The sequence below is a fragment of the Mauremys mutica genome, chromosome 1 (genome assembly GCF_020497125.1).
Source record: "Mauremys mutica isolate MM-2020 ecotype Southern chromosome 1, ASM2049712v1, whole genome shotgun sequence".
NCBI classification, from domain to species: Eukaryota; Metazoa; Chordata; order Testudines; family Geoemydidae; genus Mauremys; species Mauremys mutica.
Window position 1 is genome coordinate 122,097,964 of NC_059072.1, and position 16,091 is coordinate 122,114,054.

The 16,091-nt window shown below is 40.9% G+C and overlaps 1 protein-coding gene across 1 annotated transcript in view; it reads left to right on the top strand.

Annotated features, from left to right (window-relative positions):
• Nucleotides 1-16,091, top strand: part of GYS2 (glycogen synthase 2) — a 70,651-nt gene that overhangs the window by 16,407 nt on the left and 38,153 nt on the right. Inside the window, exon 5 of the mRNA XM_044993590.1 lies at nucleotides 15,141-15,285. Within this exon, the coding sequence (XP_044849525.1) occupies nucleotides 15,141-15,285 (145 nt within the window). The remainder of the gene's footprint in view (nucleotides 1-15,140; nucleotides 15,286-16,091) is intronic.

The following is a 16,091-nucleotide window of genomic DNA, read 5'->3' on the forward strand; positions in this document are numbered from 1 at the left end:
AAATGCTTTGCCACAATTTCAAAGCATAATAAATTGTATTAGTTACATCCTTAGGTATATAGGGTCTGATTCCAAACCCAGTGAAATCGGGAGTCTTTCCATTGACATCAGTTGGATCAGGCCTATCCGGAGGAAAACCGGAAACCCTCAAACTCCTCGGCTAATCAACAGCTCAGTCCAATCCCTGACTGATAAAGAAATGGCAATAACAATACATCGCACTGCTATAGCACTTGCCATCTGAAGCTCTTAGCCTTATTATTAACAGTTTGAGGATATTTTCAAAGGCGCAAAGGTCAGTTAGGTACGCACCTCCCACTGAAAGTCAATGCCTTTGAAAATCTCCCCCTTTAGGTGCCAATGAGGCAACTAAGACAGAGATGTAGAGCAAGTTGGTTGAGAAGCCCTGTGGCCAGTTGAGTAGGTAGCGGCTACAGCACCCTCGTAGCTGGAGGCTAGTCTTAGAGCTGATGCTTAAGCTGCTGTGTTTTACAGCACTTTTTACCAGGGCAAGGATGTAGAAAAAATGGTCTATTACAGTAATCTCTGTGTAGTTGATGTTACAACTGGGTTCCCATTATGAGGCTCATTTTGCCTTCCTCCAACCTGCCCCTTCTCCCTTGTAAGTCAAACAGAAATCTGTACTCTCTCTCAAATTTTTAGGGTTAAGTCTTATTGGCAGCTAGAATTTTTTCTCAATTTTTTGACTAATTTGTGTTTGAAATGAAAAGACCTATTCAAAATAACTTTCTTGAAAATTTGGTAAAGTGTCTAGTGGTTTTTATTTTATGTTCCCCTCTGTCAACTTCATGATATCACATTACAGCATAAAATGGAAAACATAAGTAGAATTTTATTATGGTCCTTGGATATACTTGCTGTTTAGCAACCGCAGGTACAGGGTGGGATCTGTGTTTTACAAATGCGGATAGAGAGAGAAATTTGATTTTGAGATTGGTTTATGCATCACGGATTCATCCTGTATGAATCATGCCAAAGTGCTTTTAAAAATCTCACCCTAAAAGACTACTTGGCTATGGTAGCTCAGAATTTAGTATCCTGCAAAATAGTGGCTGTTCTTTAGGAACATCTTTACTACTTCTTAGAGTTAAACATGAACTAAAAAATGCAGTGATATCCTCATACATGTCAGTTCACTTGTCATATTGCTGTAAAATAAGCCAGCTACTAGATAGCATGCTAAAAATGAATGAAGTGTCCCGGTCTTTGGTCTGTACTTCCTTGATACAGAGAATTGAAGAGAATTGTGCATCTTTAACAATAATCTTTCTTGCAAAAATTAAATTTAAGATTGAGCTCGTCTGCTTTATGAGTCTGTAAAAGGACAACAGAAAAATGCAAACCTTTTTTTTAATTCCCTACCTTTCCTGTGTTCTCAAATCAAAGCCATGCTCTCTACAGCACAGAGAATTTTCGAGTAGCAACATAAATATATATCAATACAAAAATATTTATCTTCTGAAATCCCATTCATTGCTATGGTGATAGTTAAAAACAGACATATTTCTCTCTCTGAGAATACCTTTTATGTATTAATATCACCTCTCTGAAGTTTTATTATTAATCTCTGCAAATATACTTTAATGATGGAGGCTAATGGAATTCCACAGCTCATTCCTTCAAGCAGGTTGACATTTAAAGGGTACTGATGCAGGAAATTGTGCGAGGCTGTTACACGACTGTTTCACAGACACTTACAGTGCATTAAAGCTCTTCTTGACAAGCCGTAACATTTACTAAGAGATCAGCTGTCTTAATGAGGGCGTCTTTGGCTGTAAAAAGGTCAGCCTGGCCCAAAAGCCAGATGAGAAACATAAGGGGCTGATCTAGCACACGCTCATTAAATGATACAGAGAGGCAGGTCTTTAGAGGATATTCTTGCTGTTGTCTTTTAGTAGTAGACTATTAAGGTCAAACAAGTGATTTGTCCAGTGATAAAGACTCTCCAGGGCTTTCTAGTGTTTAACCTTTGGATGAGACAATATACCTTTTAAAGGGCATGTCACTTTTTTTTCCCTTTCCAAAGTACAACACATAGTTTTCCTGTTTCAGGCCAATTGGATTTTTTTAAAATGGAATTTAAGCTCTCACTTTTGATCAGTATTTCTTGGAAGGACCATATTTTCCTTCAGCTTTAAGCACAGTATCTGAGGCAGGTGGGAAAGAACCAATAGGTGTATGTTATACCATAGATGATAACTATATCATAATGCAGAGGTGAAGCAACAGTCTAGCAGTGCCCGGGAACAAGCAGGCATGCTCAGCTCCGGCAGGAGGAGAGGGAGCCTCATGTTACCTGTGCTAGCACTCAAGCTATAAAAACAAAGATTGGCTTTAATGAGCTCCAAAGAGAACCCTGCCTAGCTCTAATCAGGAGGCACTGTCAAAGAACTGGAGTGCTGTGAGGCAGGAGGGCTAACTGATGAGAGAGACAGGGACAGGTTTCAGAAGACACAGAGGATAGGGCAAGGCTACACTCTGATTCCTATCTAAATATACAAAGGAACAGATTGCAAAGCATTTTTCTTTCTTTCTGATGTACTTCTTGTAGGAGAACATACCTCCTATCCATATTCTTAACAAGGTACAACAAATGAATACAAACATAAAGGACACAAATGCATAGCCTGATGTAAGCCCACTGATGGCAATAGACATATGCCAGAGATGAATTTGGCCCAAGTTCCCAACATTTGGGAATAAATCTTAACATCAGGAATCTTATAAAGCACCATGTAATCCCAAGTGTAAAGTTACTGACATTTTCCCCATTGTTGTAAGCAGGGGGGGGGCTAGAACTGTGAGGGCCCCCCACCTCGTGCATGTTGCTCCCCTGCCGAGCCAAAGGCTTTTGATTCAGAAATCTGATTGCAAGTTTGTGCTGCTTGAAACAAAGCAGCCACTAAAGAGACTGTAACAGACCCGTGAGCAATTCTCCAGTGTAGGACCAGCCTAGCCACAGCTACACCACCCTTAGCTGGCCCCAATCAGCGTACGGGGTATGGTCAAGGAAAACAGAGCTTAGCTGGCTATTCCTTTGCTCTCCAGCGATCCCTGGTTGCTAGAATGACCCCAGGGGACCATTGGCCAGTCCTGATGATGTGGCCCTAAAGTTCCAGATTCTGGTCTTAGGTCCACTAGTGTAAATGTGAAGTAATTCCACTGAAGTTGGCAAAGTCACTCTGTCTCAGTCACACCATTGTAAATCCAATCTGCCTGTATCAGTGTAGATTAGACTCATATATATTTTTATGAAATTAGATGCTTGTATAGTTTCAGTTCTCATTTGCTTATGTGGACAATCGAAATGGAAAAATCTAACTTAATCATTCTGTTTGTTTTGGATCCTTTATTATTCAGGAGAACTTTCTAGAAGTGTAAACAGCTATTTCATTCTCTGTTTTCTGCAGACAGGTGTCTTGTATAGAACACACCATTTCCCCAACGAGATAAAGAACAAGGGTTGCTCATCACATCCATGCTATGGCTGAACTTGTAATTCATCTCAGAATGCAAAGCCATGAATGGGCCAAACTCATCTCTGGTGTAACTGGCCCCATTGCCCCCCTAGCTTGCAGTTGGGTTACATGGCTCAGGGGATTGGTAATTGGATAATCAAGCCTTTCACTTCTAGGTCACTAGTTCAAATCTGGTCCAGGTCAGTACAGACTTAAAGCCCATTACTATCGAACAGCTGTTAATGTCAGAGTGAAACAAAATGTACAATTTTTTTTTGCTTGCATTCAAGATTATGATGTTTGAATAACACTCCTATTGAGGGGGAAACAACAAGAAAACAAAGAAAAATTAACGGGATGTCATTAGTGCAGTATAATGTTCCTGTGTTGTCGTTATCTCTGCTTGGGGGAATGAAGTGGTCAGGGACCAATCATAAGAGCTTGCTTTTTTTTTGTCTGTTCAAATCCAGCCGAGGTCAGTAATCACCAAAGGTTATGTTCTGATGGCTGTTCAGTGACATGAGTAGGGTATTCTCAGTCTGGCTTCCAAAAGATAACTGTCCTTGGCACTAACTGGCATCCTTTTTAGCAGTTGCAGCAGAGCAGTGCTAGAGGCTAATAGGCTAGCTAGCATCTTTCAAGCCAGATGGTGAAGACCTCCTCCTTGAGACCTTGCTGTATAGCTCAGATCTCTGTAAAAGTGGAGGCCTCTTGGGTGAACTGGACATTGGTCCTGCTGTCACCAGAATTGGAGATCTCCTGAACTATGGTCAGAGGGACTGGCTGGACACTGTGGTATTACCCAGCACATGGTGTTGCCCACTCTTGTGCCTCCCACTGAGTGCTCCAGGATATGAAAGCTGCCCTGCCCTCTGCCTCTCTCTCGTAACATGAGTGGCTGCTGCAGGAAGGTGCACACCGCCTGGCTGTGGTCCCTCTCCCATTTGAGGGGCAGGGCTTTTTGTTCTGGTGGACTCTGCCCACCCTTCCAGGAATTCACATAGGCTGGCACCTTTCATAATTTCACTGAAATATGTTGACAACTTCAGTGTAATTCCTGGGGGACAGAGCTCCGCATCAGAACTAGCAATTTCAGCAAAGAAGCCAATGGACAGAAGGGTCAAACTTCTTTCTCATACTAGCAGTGGTCCTTTCAAAGTGGGTTTGTGGAGCACTGGCTAGACACAATGGGCAAGTCTGTTGGCAAAAGTCTCTGGTGCCAGCAACTAAGCCTCTCACAAGTACTGAAAATTCACCTTAAGATTTTATAGTTTAAAAATACTGCATATGGAAAACCTATGGGTCTGACTGACTCTCCGTGGTTTTGCACCTTGTGTAGTTATTTACATGGGTGCCTAGTTGGTGTAAAAATGTGAGTATTTTGATCTGGTAGCTTTTTTACACCTAGCCTGCACAGTTTTATAAACGATTCTACAAGATGCAAAGTAGTGCAGAGCTGGGCATACTGACTAAATTAATGCATTGTAAAGTCTCAGTTGAAACTACCTGCTTGTGGCATTTTTGTTGGCACCATAGCAGGCCCAGTTCTCATTTCTTTTTACGGCAGTGCCACTCCCACAGTCATTGAGCTCACCATTATGCAAAGTTGATCCGCTTTATTAGAAGAGCAGCTAATGCAAATCTGACTTAAGCTAGGATGTGTAGTTTTTATTCTTATTTAGTGCGGCTAAGGTACAGAAGAAGGGAAATTCTACTATTTGTCATTTATATAAGAGAGCAATAAATGAGGAGTTAAATTTTGGGTTTTAAATATATAACTAGTTCCTCTTAATCTTTATTCAATAGCATGCCAGAGCTGCTGTGTTCTTTTCCCCTGAGTTGGAAATGAAGAAGGTTCTGCTCCACAGGGACAAGGGTCTAGTAATTAGAGCAATGGATTGGGGACTCCTGGGTTTCATTCCCAGTTCTGTCACTGACTATTCCCAGCTGTTCCACAGACCTACTCTGTGACCTTAGGCAAGTCACTTTCACATATTTTAAGGCCAGAAGGGACCCTTATGATCATTTAGCCTGATCTTCTGCATAACAGGGTCCAGAGAACCTTTCTCAATAATTTCTGCATCCAGCCCATAACTTCTATTTGAGCAACAACATATCTTTTACCAAGGGACCCAGGCTTGATTTAAAGACTGCGAGTAATGGAGAATCCTCCACATCCATAGATAAGTTGCACCAATGGTGAATTACTCTCACTGTTAAAAATGTTCACCTTATTTCTAGTATGAATTTGTCTAGCTTCAGTGTCCAACCATTGGATCTCATTCTGACTTCTTCTGCTGTCTAGTATCTGGAATCTCATCCCTATGTAGGTCCTCATACATTGTGAAGAGTCACTCCTTAACCTCCTCTTAGGTAAACTAATTAGATTGAGCTTCTTTAGTCTCGTATGCTTTCCAGTCCTCAAATTGTTCTTGTTGCTCTTTTCCAAACCCTTTGCAATTTATCAACATCCATTTTGAAGTGTGGACAGCAGAACTGGACACAGAATTCCAGTAATGGTCTCTCTAATGCTGCAAGCAGAGGTTATGCCACCTCCCTACTCCTTCTTGATATTCCCTTGTTCATACATCCAGGAGTCATGTTAACGGTTTTAATTACAAGCAAAAATCACACAAAGTATTGTAAGCACCCACACACCAAACCCAACAACTGAAATGATTAATCTATCTATCTACTTACATGGTCCCCAGCGTCATGTTATCTGAGTGGCTCACAAACAATGACTAGTGTTTAATAATGATTGATAATCTATTTAGCCTCACGATACCCACATGAAGTAGAAAAGTACTTCTATCCCCATTTTACAGGTGGGAAAACAGAGGCACTAAAAGACTGACTGACTACAAGTCATTCAGCATCTCTTTGGCAGGGCTTGGTATTGAACACAGATGTTCTGAATTCCAGTTCAGTGCCTTAGCAACAAGAGTAACTTTTCTTTTCCTCTTCCATGGAATGTGCATTTACACCAAGTGTATCAAATGATGGATTGGAAGCCATAATAGTGTTGGGGGGCGGGCACAGCCATTCACACTGCAGTTGACCAGTGCTGAAAAATTCTGATACACATTTCAAACCCTCATCCTCAGACTGGGGATCTCCAGATTAAAGGTTTTGTTTTACACCTATCTCTTCTTCACACACATCACATTCACGTGTAAAAAGACTCAAAATCACCACGTTCATTTTTCAAATCATACACTTGTCAGCTTGGCACCATACTGAGCGCATGATGTTTTTGTATAGCCCACTATTTCCCTAGGAATTCAAGGTGACTTAGGGAGCATGACCTTTTTTTGCTATACTTTTGTACAGTGAACGCATGACAAACAAACTCAGTTAGGAATGCCATTTTCACTGAACCTCCCCCCCCATTGCAAAAAGAATGATGTTGCTAAAACAGAAATTAGGTTAGAGTATCTGGATTCTGAGTTTTGTCTCAGCTGTTGTAGAGTTAGGGTCCAGCTGTGAAGTTTGATTCTGGATCTCAGTCCAAACTTCCCTACAGTTTGGGAGTGTTTGGATTCGGGGATTTTTGTTTGGCCTACTATAGCGATAGAAGTTGGTCATAATGTGTAGATTTAACTCAAGACTTCCCCAGACTTCAGGGATGGTCACATCTGGAATTTGAGTTTGGGACTTTCAATAGCCATGAAGTAGGAGTAAAATACAGAAGTATGTTCTCTGAGAAGAGATGAGGGTACGAATTTGCTGTAAGCAGGTTTTTGTTTGTTTGTTTTTGTTTTGTTTTAATATAGTCACTTTATCAGTAATGACTGGTGTGAACTAGAGCTGGCTGAAAATTTTCTGACAAATATTTGTCATTGAAAAACAATTTTGAAGACAGTTTTTGAGTTTCTGAAGTGACATTTCAAAACAAACAATTTATTTCTAGATGTATATTCAAATGAAAATGTTTTGTTTCATTTTAAAACGTTAATTTGAAACAAAACATTTCATTTCAAAATGTTGACTCACACCAAAACGTTTCATTTCAAATTGAAATTTTGAGTTTAAATAGCCTTTTAATGTCATTTTATGTGCAAATGTCAATCTGAAACAAAAATTTTAGTTTTGAATCTGTTTTTTCCAACCAGTTCTACTTGCAACCTTCATCTGACAGTATATTTAGCATTCCAAGGTTTATCTATTTTATTTTTATTGCTGTGATTGGAGATATGTGAAAGTTGGGAGGTTTTGGCCTGGAAAGGGTGCAGAGTTGAACGTTTTTGAGCTTCATGCTGGGTTAGGAGCTCTGATGAATCTGAAAACTCCAAATGGAACTCAGTTGAAATCACTGACTTTTGATTATAAACTATGAAGCCATGAATAAAACTAGAAATCCATCACAGGACTCCATGCAGAGGGAAGAAGTTAGTTCAAAATTTGGTCCAGGATTGCATGAAATTAAGTCCCAGGGTGTTTTTCACAACATTATGTATTTGTAACCTTTCCCTCTTTTTCTTTTGAAATTGAAATAGATTTTAAGGGCAAAAATTTTCCTCTCTAATCCCCTCGTTCCAACTCTGATGTTCTGCTTGGTTTATTACTATTCAGCTCAATGAGAACTCTACATGTGCAGAACGAGCTGACTAGTAATAAACCAAACAGAACATTAGAGTTAGAATGAGGGGATTAGAGAGGAAAATTTTTGCTCTTAAAATCTATGTGAAGAAGAAACCTAAAGCAGTCTTAGGCCTTGTCTACACTGGCAAGTTTCTGCGCAGAAAACAGCTTTTTGTGTTGTAACTCCTGAGGTGTACACATTGCCAAGACTTTTAGTGTGCAGAAACTTTGCAGTTGCAGCACTGTAAGAAAACCACCCCAACAAGAGGTGTACAGTTTTCTGTGCCGGGGTACAGTGCTGCGATGCCAGTGTAGACACCCTGGTCGATTACAGCGCTGCGATTGGCCTCCGGGAGGTGTCCCACAATGCCTGTTCTCGCCTCTCTGGTCATCGCCTCAGGTGCCCAACCGTCTCCACCCCTTAAATTCCTTGGGAATTTTGAAAGTCCCCTTCCTGTTTGCTTGGTGACGCATGCAGTGGTCTCAGTGCATCTTTCCAGGTGACAATGCCTGCTCCACGTGCCAGGTGATGCCCTGCTTGAAGCAATGCTGAGCTGCTGGACCTCATCAGTATTTGGGGAGAGGAGGCTGTCCAGTCCCAGCTGCGCTCCAGCCATAGGAATTATGATACCTATGGACAGATTTCACGATGCATGACAGAAAGGGGCCATCACCGGGACATAATGCAGTGAAGGAGCTGCAGAATGCCTACTACAAGGTGTGAGAGGCAAACCGCCACTCTGGTGCTGCACCCACGAGCTGCCGGTTCTACAAAGACACGATACTCAGTGGTGACCCCACCTCCACTGCAAGGGCCACTGTGGATACTTTGGTGGCTCGTGTGCCAGGCAAGAGTGGACCAAGCTAGGTAGAGGAAATCAAATAGTAGGTGGCAGGACAGCCCGGGTGCTAACATTCACATTGGCAGATACGCAGTAGAACAAAAGCACACCACTGTTTCCAAGTAGACACTTCAATTTGCACTCTCTATCCTGTTGTGTTGTCTCATCACTTAAGTACCAGTTAACCTGGCCTTCAACTCATCTAAGACTATTATTTTCTGAAGTCATCAGTCAAGCCTGCTAAGAGGTAGACAATGAGATTTCTCTCTCCACCTTGTAAGTAAGGTCAAAAGCCAGGACCCAACATCTCTGTAAGTAGCAGAATCTGTAGCAGGAAGAACCACAGAAAGAGGATGAACTGTGGGAGGAGGAACAATGTGATTTAAAAATGATGATCTGCTTCCTCCCCACTAATAGAACCATGTTGATGCTCCTCAAGAACTTGGTCTAGAAGTCACGCAAGAGCATCCAGAAACAAAACCTTTCCCATTTCCAGAAGCTGAAGAATTTGATAGCAGTGAGGAAGGGGGAATCAATATTCAAGCATTGCATAAAGAAATGAACATGAACAAGAATGACACACAATATTCTAGATAGTTTTTTTTTATTGAATTTAAGTATTCAGGCTCTGTTGTCATTGTAGTCGGAAGGAAGTTTAACTAGACCTGGTCAAAATTTCCCAAATTTGGAGTTTTTGATTAACATTTTTAACAACTCAATTTTTGATTTGGGTGGGGGGAACCAAAACATTTTTAGCAACTCAATATTGATAAAATATTTGGGGGTTTGCACCAACTCTATAGTTGGTTGACATTTTTACATGTTTTGACAATCAAAAAAATCAATGATTTTTTAAAAAGTAAAAACATTTTTGAAAAACTTCTGCACACTTTTTTCTCATGGTTTTCTTTTTCTTTTTTTTTTTCTCCTCACCAACTCTAGCTTAACCATTACTTTCAGTGGGGACAGAGTTGAAAATCTCACCCTTAATACCTGATTTTTTTCAGAAGTGCCGTTGACCCAGAGTTCCTTCTGAAGTCAGTGGGAGCTACCGGTGCTCAGCACCTTTCAAATCAGGCCATTAATGCCTGTAAGAAAAAGTTCATTGCAATTCTTCAAGAAACACTATGTGGTAATTGACACCTGCATATATGAGGCTGGAACTGAGATCACTGATAAAGACAAAAAGGCCCATATCATGGCATTCTGAAAGATGAAGATTGGTTGAGTGGTTAAGTTACTGGATTGGGACTCAGGAGATCTGGCTTCAGTTACTAATCCACTCTGTCAAAACATTGACACCCATATATGTCATCAGCAGGTTTGGAACTTTTTGATCCATGACAAAGATCTCTGCTATTTGAGCTAATAGAATAACTGATAGCAATAGTAGGTTGTCATCCTCTATGTGGAGCAGCCACTAGAGGGGAATGGGAGACACACTTTGATAATGGGTTTTACAGATATTTGCTGACAGCAGAGGGGGAAACTCAGGAATCTTGAATTCCATTCCAAGAGCCTTTTGCCCCTGTCCTTTCCAGTCTCAGCCTGTCCCAGTCCAGTCCTCCCCCTTCCCCATCCCCAACCTCCTTCCAACTCCTTGACTAGTTTGATCCTCCATGTGCATTGGTTAAGGTACTCACAAGGTAAAATGTGCTAAGTGTCAGCCCTAGCAATAATGGAAGCATGAGAATTCTGCATAAGTGAGATTCTTAATGTCATTGTAACAGCCTTCAGCACTTAATAAACTACATGTAAAAGCAGTGTACGCTGTGTCCTTGCCATTAACCTTGAGAGGGGTACCTTGGTATTCCCAGCAGTGAAAGATAATTTAGGACTAATAGGATTGTAATTTAACTGTAAACCATATAATCATTGACACCTAATTAGAGTTAAGCTTTTTTAGACTACATTGTACAGATTTGGCTTTTGTAGTGGAAATTAGTGGTGACTGTTTGAACTCTTAAGCATTGGCTCTATAGTGATCTGAGTTTCCTCCTGTGCAGATCATACTGCTAATTGAGCCTATGTCACCGACTTGTATTTTCTAGTTTTCACAGCAGCCCTTATAACTGCAGTAGCAATTTTAGGGACAAGAGAAATAACCCATGTTTATTGTATAGTGCAGGGGTTGGCAACCTTTCAGAAGTGGTGTGCCGAGTCTTCATTTATTCACTCTAATTTAAGGTTTTGCATGCCCGTAGTACAGTTTAATATTTTTAGAAGGTCTCTTTCTATAAGTCTATAATAGATAATGAAACTATTGTTGTATGTAAAGTAAATAAGGTTTATACAACACTTAAGAAGCTTCATTTAAATTAAAATGCAGAGCCTCCCGGACCGGTGGCCAGGATATGGGCAGTGTGAGTGCCACTGAAAATCAGCTCATGTGCTGCCTTCGGCACATGTGCCATTGGTTGCCTACCCCTGGTATAGTGTATCTCATCTCAGTGGAGCCTAAAAGAGCTTTTGCAGATGATGCTGACGTGTAAGCTATCCACAGGAATTGTAACATTCACCACTGAAATGCAGCCACCTCTGCCTGGAAATCCTCAGGTGTTTAACAGTACACAGCAAAACAATGAAATTGTTCAGGATAGAAAGTAAAGAATACCATACCTGATTGCAACTGCAGTTGGGGATTTAGGTGCAAAGAACATAAATATTAGAGATGGGGAGAAGCTGAATAGTTTGTCTGGTTTTAGAGTCATAGAATTTAAGGCCAGAAGGGACAAAAAGATCATTTAGTCTGACCTCCTGTATATCACAGCCCACCGACACCACCCAGCACTGGTGCACACAGTCCAACAATAGAAATGAGAACAAAGTAAATGAGACCCACTAGACTAGACTACTGTGTGCCACAGGCAGAGCATAGGAGGGATTTAGGTGCACCTGTCTCAAGGTTCCCGCAATGGCAGGGAAATGAGTCAGTGAGAGAGACCCAGATAATCCTGGCGCTCTCAGATTACAGAAGAAGGTGAATGACCCCCAAGGTCACTGCCAAAATGACCTGGGGAAAATTGCTTCCCAACCCTACATATGGTGATCAGTTAGACCCAGAGCATGTGCATAAGAACCTGAGAGAGAGAAAATGCTCAGGGCTACATTAGAGACCTGACCCACCCTTCCCAATATCCCAACTCCAGCTGTGGCCATTTCTGAGGCTTCAGAGGAAGGAGATAATAAAACTTCCCAGAATACACTGGAGAAAAAAAATCCCTTCCTGACCCCTGTTGGTGCCTGACTGAAACCCTGAAGCATGAGTTTTAGGAACATAAGCTATAAACTGGAAGTGAGCCCCAGAACTGTTGAGCCCTGCCCGCCCCCGACCATCACAAGCAACCCCATCATACAGTTGCACTCATAAATTTGTCCAGCTCTTTCTTAAAATCAATTAAGTTGTTTGTTAACACAACTCCTAGTGAGAGGCTGTTATGGACCTGGTACCAGTTTATATCCATTTGTTCTTGTGCCAGCATTGTCGTTTAGCTTAACTAGCTCTTCGCCCTGCATGGTATTTATTCCCCCCCGCCCATGTATTTATAGAGAGCATTCATACTCCCTCTCAGCCTTCTTTTTGTGAAAATAAACAAACCATGCTTCTCATAAGATAGGCCTTCCATTTCCTTTATCATCCTAGTAGCTCTTTCTGCACCCATTCCAGTTTAAATTAATCTTTCTTGAACATGGGTGACCAGAATTGTACACAGTATTCCAATAGAGGTCTTGCCAGTGCCTTGTACAATGGCACTAATATTTCTGTATCTCTACTGGAAATGCTCATCTAATACATCCTAGAATTGCCCTATTCCCAGCCACAGCAGGTAGTGGCTCATAATCCTTCTGTGATAGACCCACACACCCAGGTTTCTCTTTTCCTCTGTCACTTCCAACTGCTGAGCCCTCACCTTGTAGCAGAAATTCTTGTCGTTAGACCCCAAGTGCATGACCTTGCATTTTGGACTATTGAATTTCATCCCATTTCTGTCATTCCAGCCTTCAAGGTCATCCAGCTCTGCCTGTATAATATTCAGATCCTCCTCTGTATTGATGATGCCTCCCAACTTAGTATCATGAGCAGATTTCATTAGCGCACTCTTACTTTGTGTGCCAAGGTCATTAATAAAAATATTAATCCAAAAAAGGTTGCTCCCAAGACCAATCCTTGATGAACTCGACTAGTAACCTCTCTCCAGTCCGATAATTCACCTTTTAGCATAACTCATTGCCTTCTTCCCTTTAGCCAATGCCTTATTCACCTTATAATGCTTATACTGCTCCTCGTCTTTCCTAATTTAACTAATAATTTCCCAGGTGGCACCATGTCAGATGCTTTATCGAAGTCTAAATATATCAGATCTACTGCACTTCCCTTATTTAAAAAAAAAGTTATTTTCACAAGGAAGGAAAATAGGTTAGTCTGGCATGAGCTACCTTTGGTAAACCCATGTTGCATTATATGCCCTTTACCATGTACCTCTAGGAATTCAATTATTCTTTCCTTCACAATTTGCTCTAAAATCTTGCGTGCTACTGAGGTCAGACTAATGGATCTGTAATTTCCTGGATCATACTTTTTCTCTTTTTTAAATATAGGCACGACATTAGATATTCTCCAGTCATGTGGTACAACCCCCAATGGGTAGATTTATTAAAAATTCTTGCTACTGGGCTAGCAATCTCATGTGCCAGTTCTTTCAGTATTCTGTGATGGAAGTTATCTGGTCCCCCTCCAATTTGAGCCCATTAAGCTCTTTAAATTTTTCTTCCAACTCAGATGTGATCATTTCCATTTCTAGACACTCATTTCCATCAGCCATACAGCCGTCAAGCCCATGTTCCATGTTATCATTGTTGTTGAAAATGGAGGCAAAGTATTCATTTAGTTTTGGGGCCATACCTAGATTTTCTGTAATCTCCTTCCTAGCTATGCCACTTGGTGGCCCACCCTCATCCTCCTTTATTCTCTTTTTATTTATATAACTCAAAAAAATTATTATTTATTTTTGATTTCTTGGCAAGATCTAATTCAGCTTGACTTTTAGCAATTCTGACTTTATTCCTACATTTTATAATCTCCATGATGTAGCTTGCTTTGCTGATCAAGTCCTTTTCCATTCTATATAGGCTCTCTGCTTACTCCTAATAATGTTTCTGAGGTGGATATTCATCCAGCTAGGTCTGGAGCCTTTCCCTACAAGTTTTTTCCCCTTTCTGGGATGCAAATTTCAGATAATTTTTGTATAGCTGATTTGAAGAAATTCCAAGCCTCCTCCAAGTTTAAATCCTTGAGCTCTTCAGGCCAGCTGATTTCTTTAACTAATTCCCTTAATTTCCCTTAATTGCCCTTTTGAAATTTAAAAACCATAGTTGATGACCTAGTTTTGATTATCCTTCCATTTAAACTGACTCAACTCGTGATCACTTAATCCAAGGTTATTTCTTACAACCTGCTCTTCTATGATGTCCTCGTTACTTACTAAAGCCAAGTCTAAAATGGCATCGCCTCTTGTTGGTTCAGTGATGATTTGATGAAGAAAACTGTCATTTATCACAGCCAAGAGTAACTGGGCCTTACCACTATTAGTAGCATTTCTTCTCCAATCTCTATCCGGGAAGTTAGTCTCCCATTATGACACAGTTCCCAAAAATATTCATCTCTATTAATTTTAATGAAATCACTATTCATATCTGAGTCAGATTTGGGGTCTGTTTGATTCAAACAGATTCTGTTTTGTCCCTACTATCACTTCCTATTTCTTTACAGTTTACTCTTTTGTTGCTGTACAGTGCTACCCCCACCACCTTTACCTTTATTCCTGTCTCAACTAAACAGCACATACCCTTCAATACCTGTATACTTCCCCCAAAGTTTAGGGATGTTCAGACCTTAGTTAAGTCCAGTATAGAGCTAGGGCCAGCTACAAAGTTTGAATCTGAATTGGACATATTTCAGAGCTTGGGGTGTTTGCATCTGGGATTTTGATTTGAGCCCATCTCTAGAAATTACCTGAGTTGGAACAGAATTGAATGCGAAGAATATATCTTTCAAGTGACAGTAAATAATACTGGTGGAATTGGTGTGACAGCATTTAAAAGTACCAGAAAATGTCAGTTTTGGGTGTCTCAAAGAACAAAATGAGAGAAGAGGAACTTTACTTTTTCATCTAATATATGGTGAATTGTTTGACGTAGCATATCATACAGGTATATTGTTTTTGTTGTTCAACAGTTTGACATAGACAAAGAAGCAGGAGAGAGAGAGATTTACCATCGTTACTGTATGGAACGGGCGTCTGTACATTGTGCCCATGTTTTCACCACGGTTTCTCAGATAACAGCCATAGAAGCAGAACACATGCTTAAGAGAAAAGCTGGTAAGACTTGAACCTGCCTTCCTATACTAACTTCTCACTGTGATTAAATTGCCCTTGATATGTTGAGAGGCAGACACAAGAAAGATAGAGAGAGGCAGATGCAGCAGCCTTGCTACATTCAGGAAAACAGCCATAGCTGACAATGGATGTCGCCTGAACTGGTGCTGAGCACATTTTCACTGCAAATGTAACCAAAGCCCAATTAAATTCAGCACCATCTGAGTACCTGTGGTTAGCATTTGTGGGAGTTTATCACCAGGATTATTAATTTTATTTCAGCAGGTTTATCTAAGCCCCAGTAGCTTTGTCTATATTAGTTCTCCCACACATGTTCAGCTGAGCTAGTGAAAGCATCAGTAAGGAATTTTGTAATACATTTACCCCCTGTCACACAACGCACAGTCAACCTGTGGAACTCTTTGCCAGAGGATGTTGTGAAGGCCAAGACTATAACAGGGTTCAAAAAAGAACTAGATACGTTCATGGAGGATCAGTCCATCCATAGCTAATAGCCAGGATGGGCAGGGATGGTGTCCCTAGCCTCTGTATGCCAGAAGCTGGGAATGGGCAACAGGGGATGGATCACTTGATGATTACCTGTTCTGTTCATTCCCTCTGGAGCACCTGGAATTGGCCACTCTCAGAAGACAGGATACTGGGCTAGATGACCCCACATGGCCATTCTTACGTTCTTGTGTTCACTGTTGACACACACACAGCCTCTGAGCTTCTTTGCTTTGATGGGTTGAAGCCCAGCTACATAATGTTACATCAGCACTTAGATACTAGTGATCGACCCTTTAGCA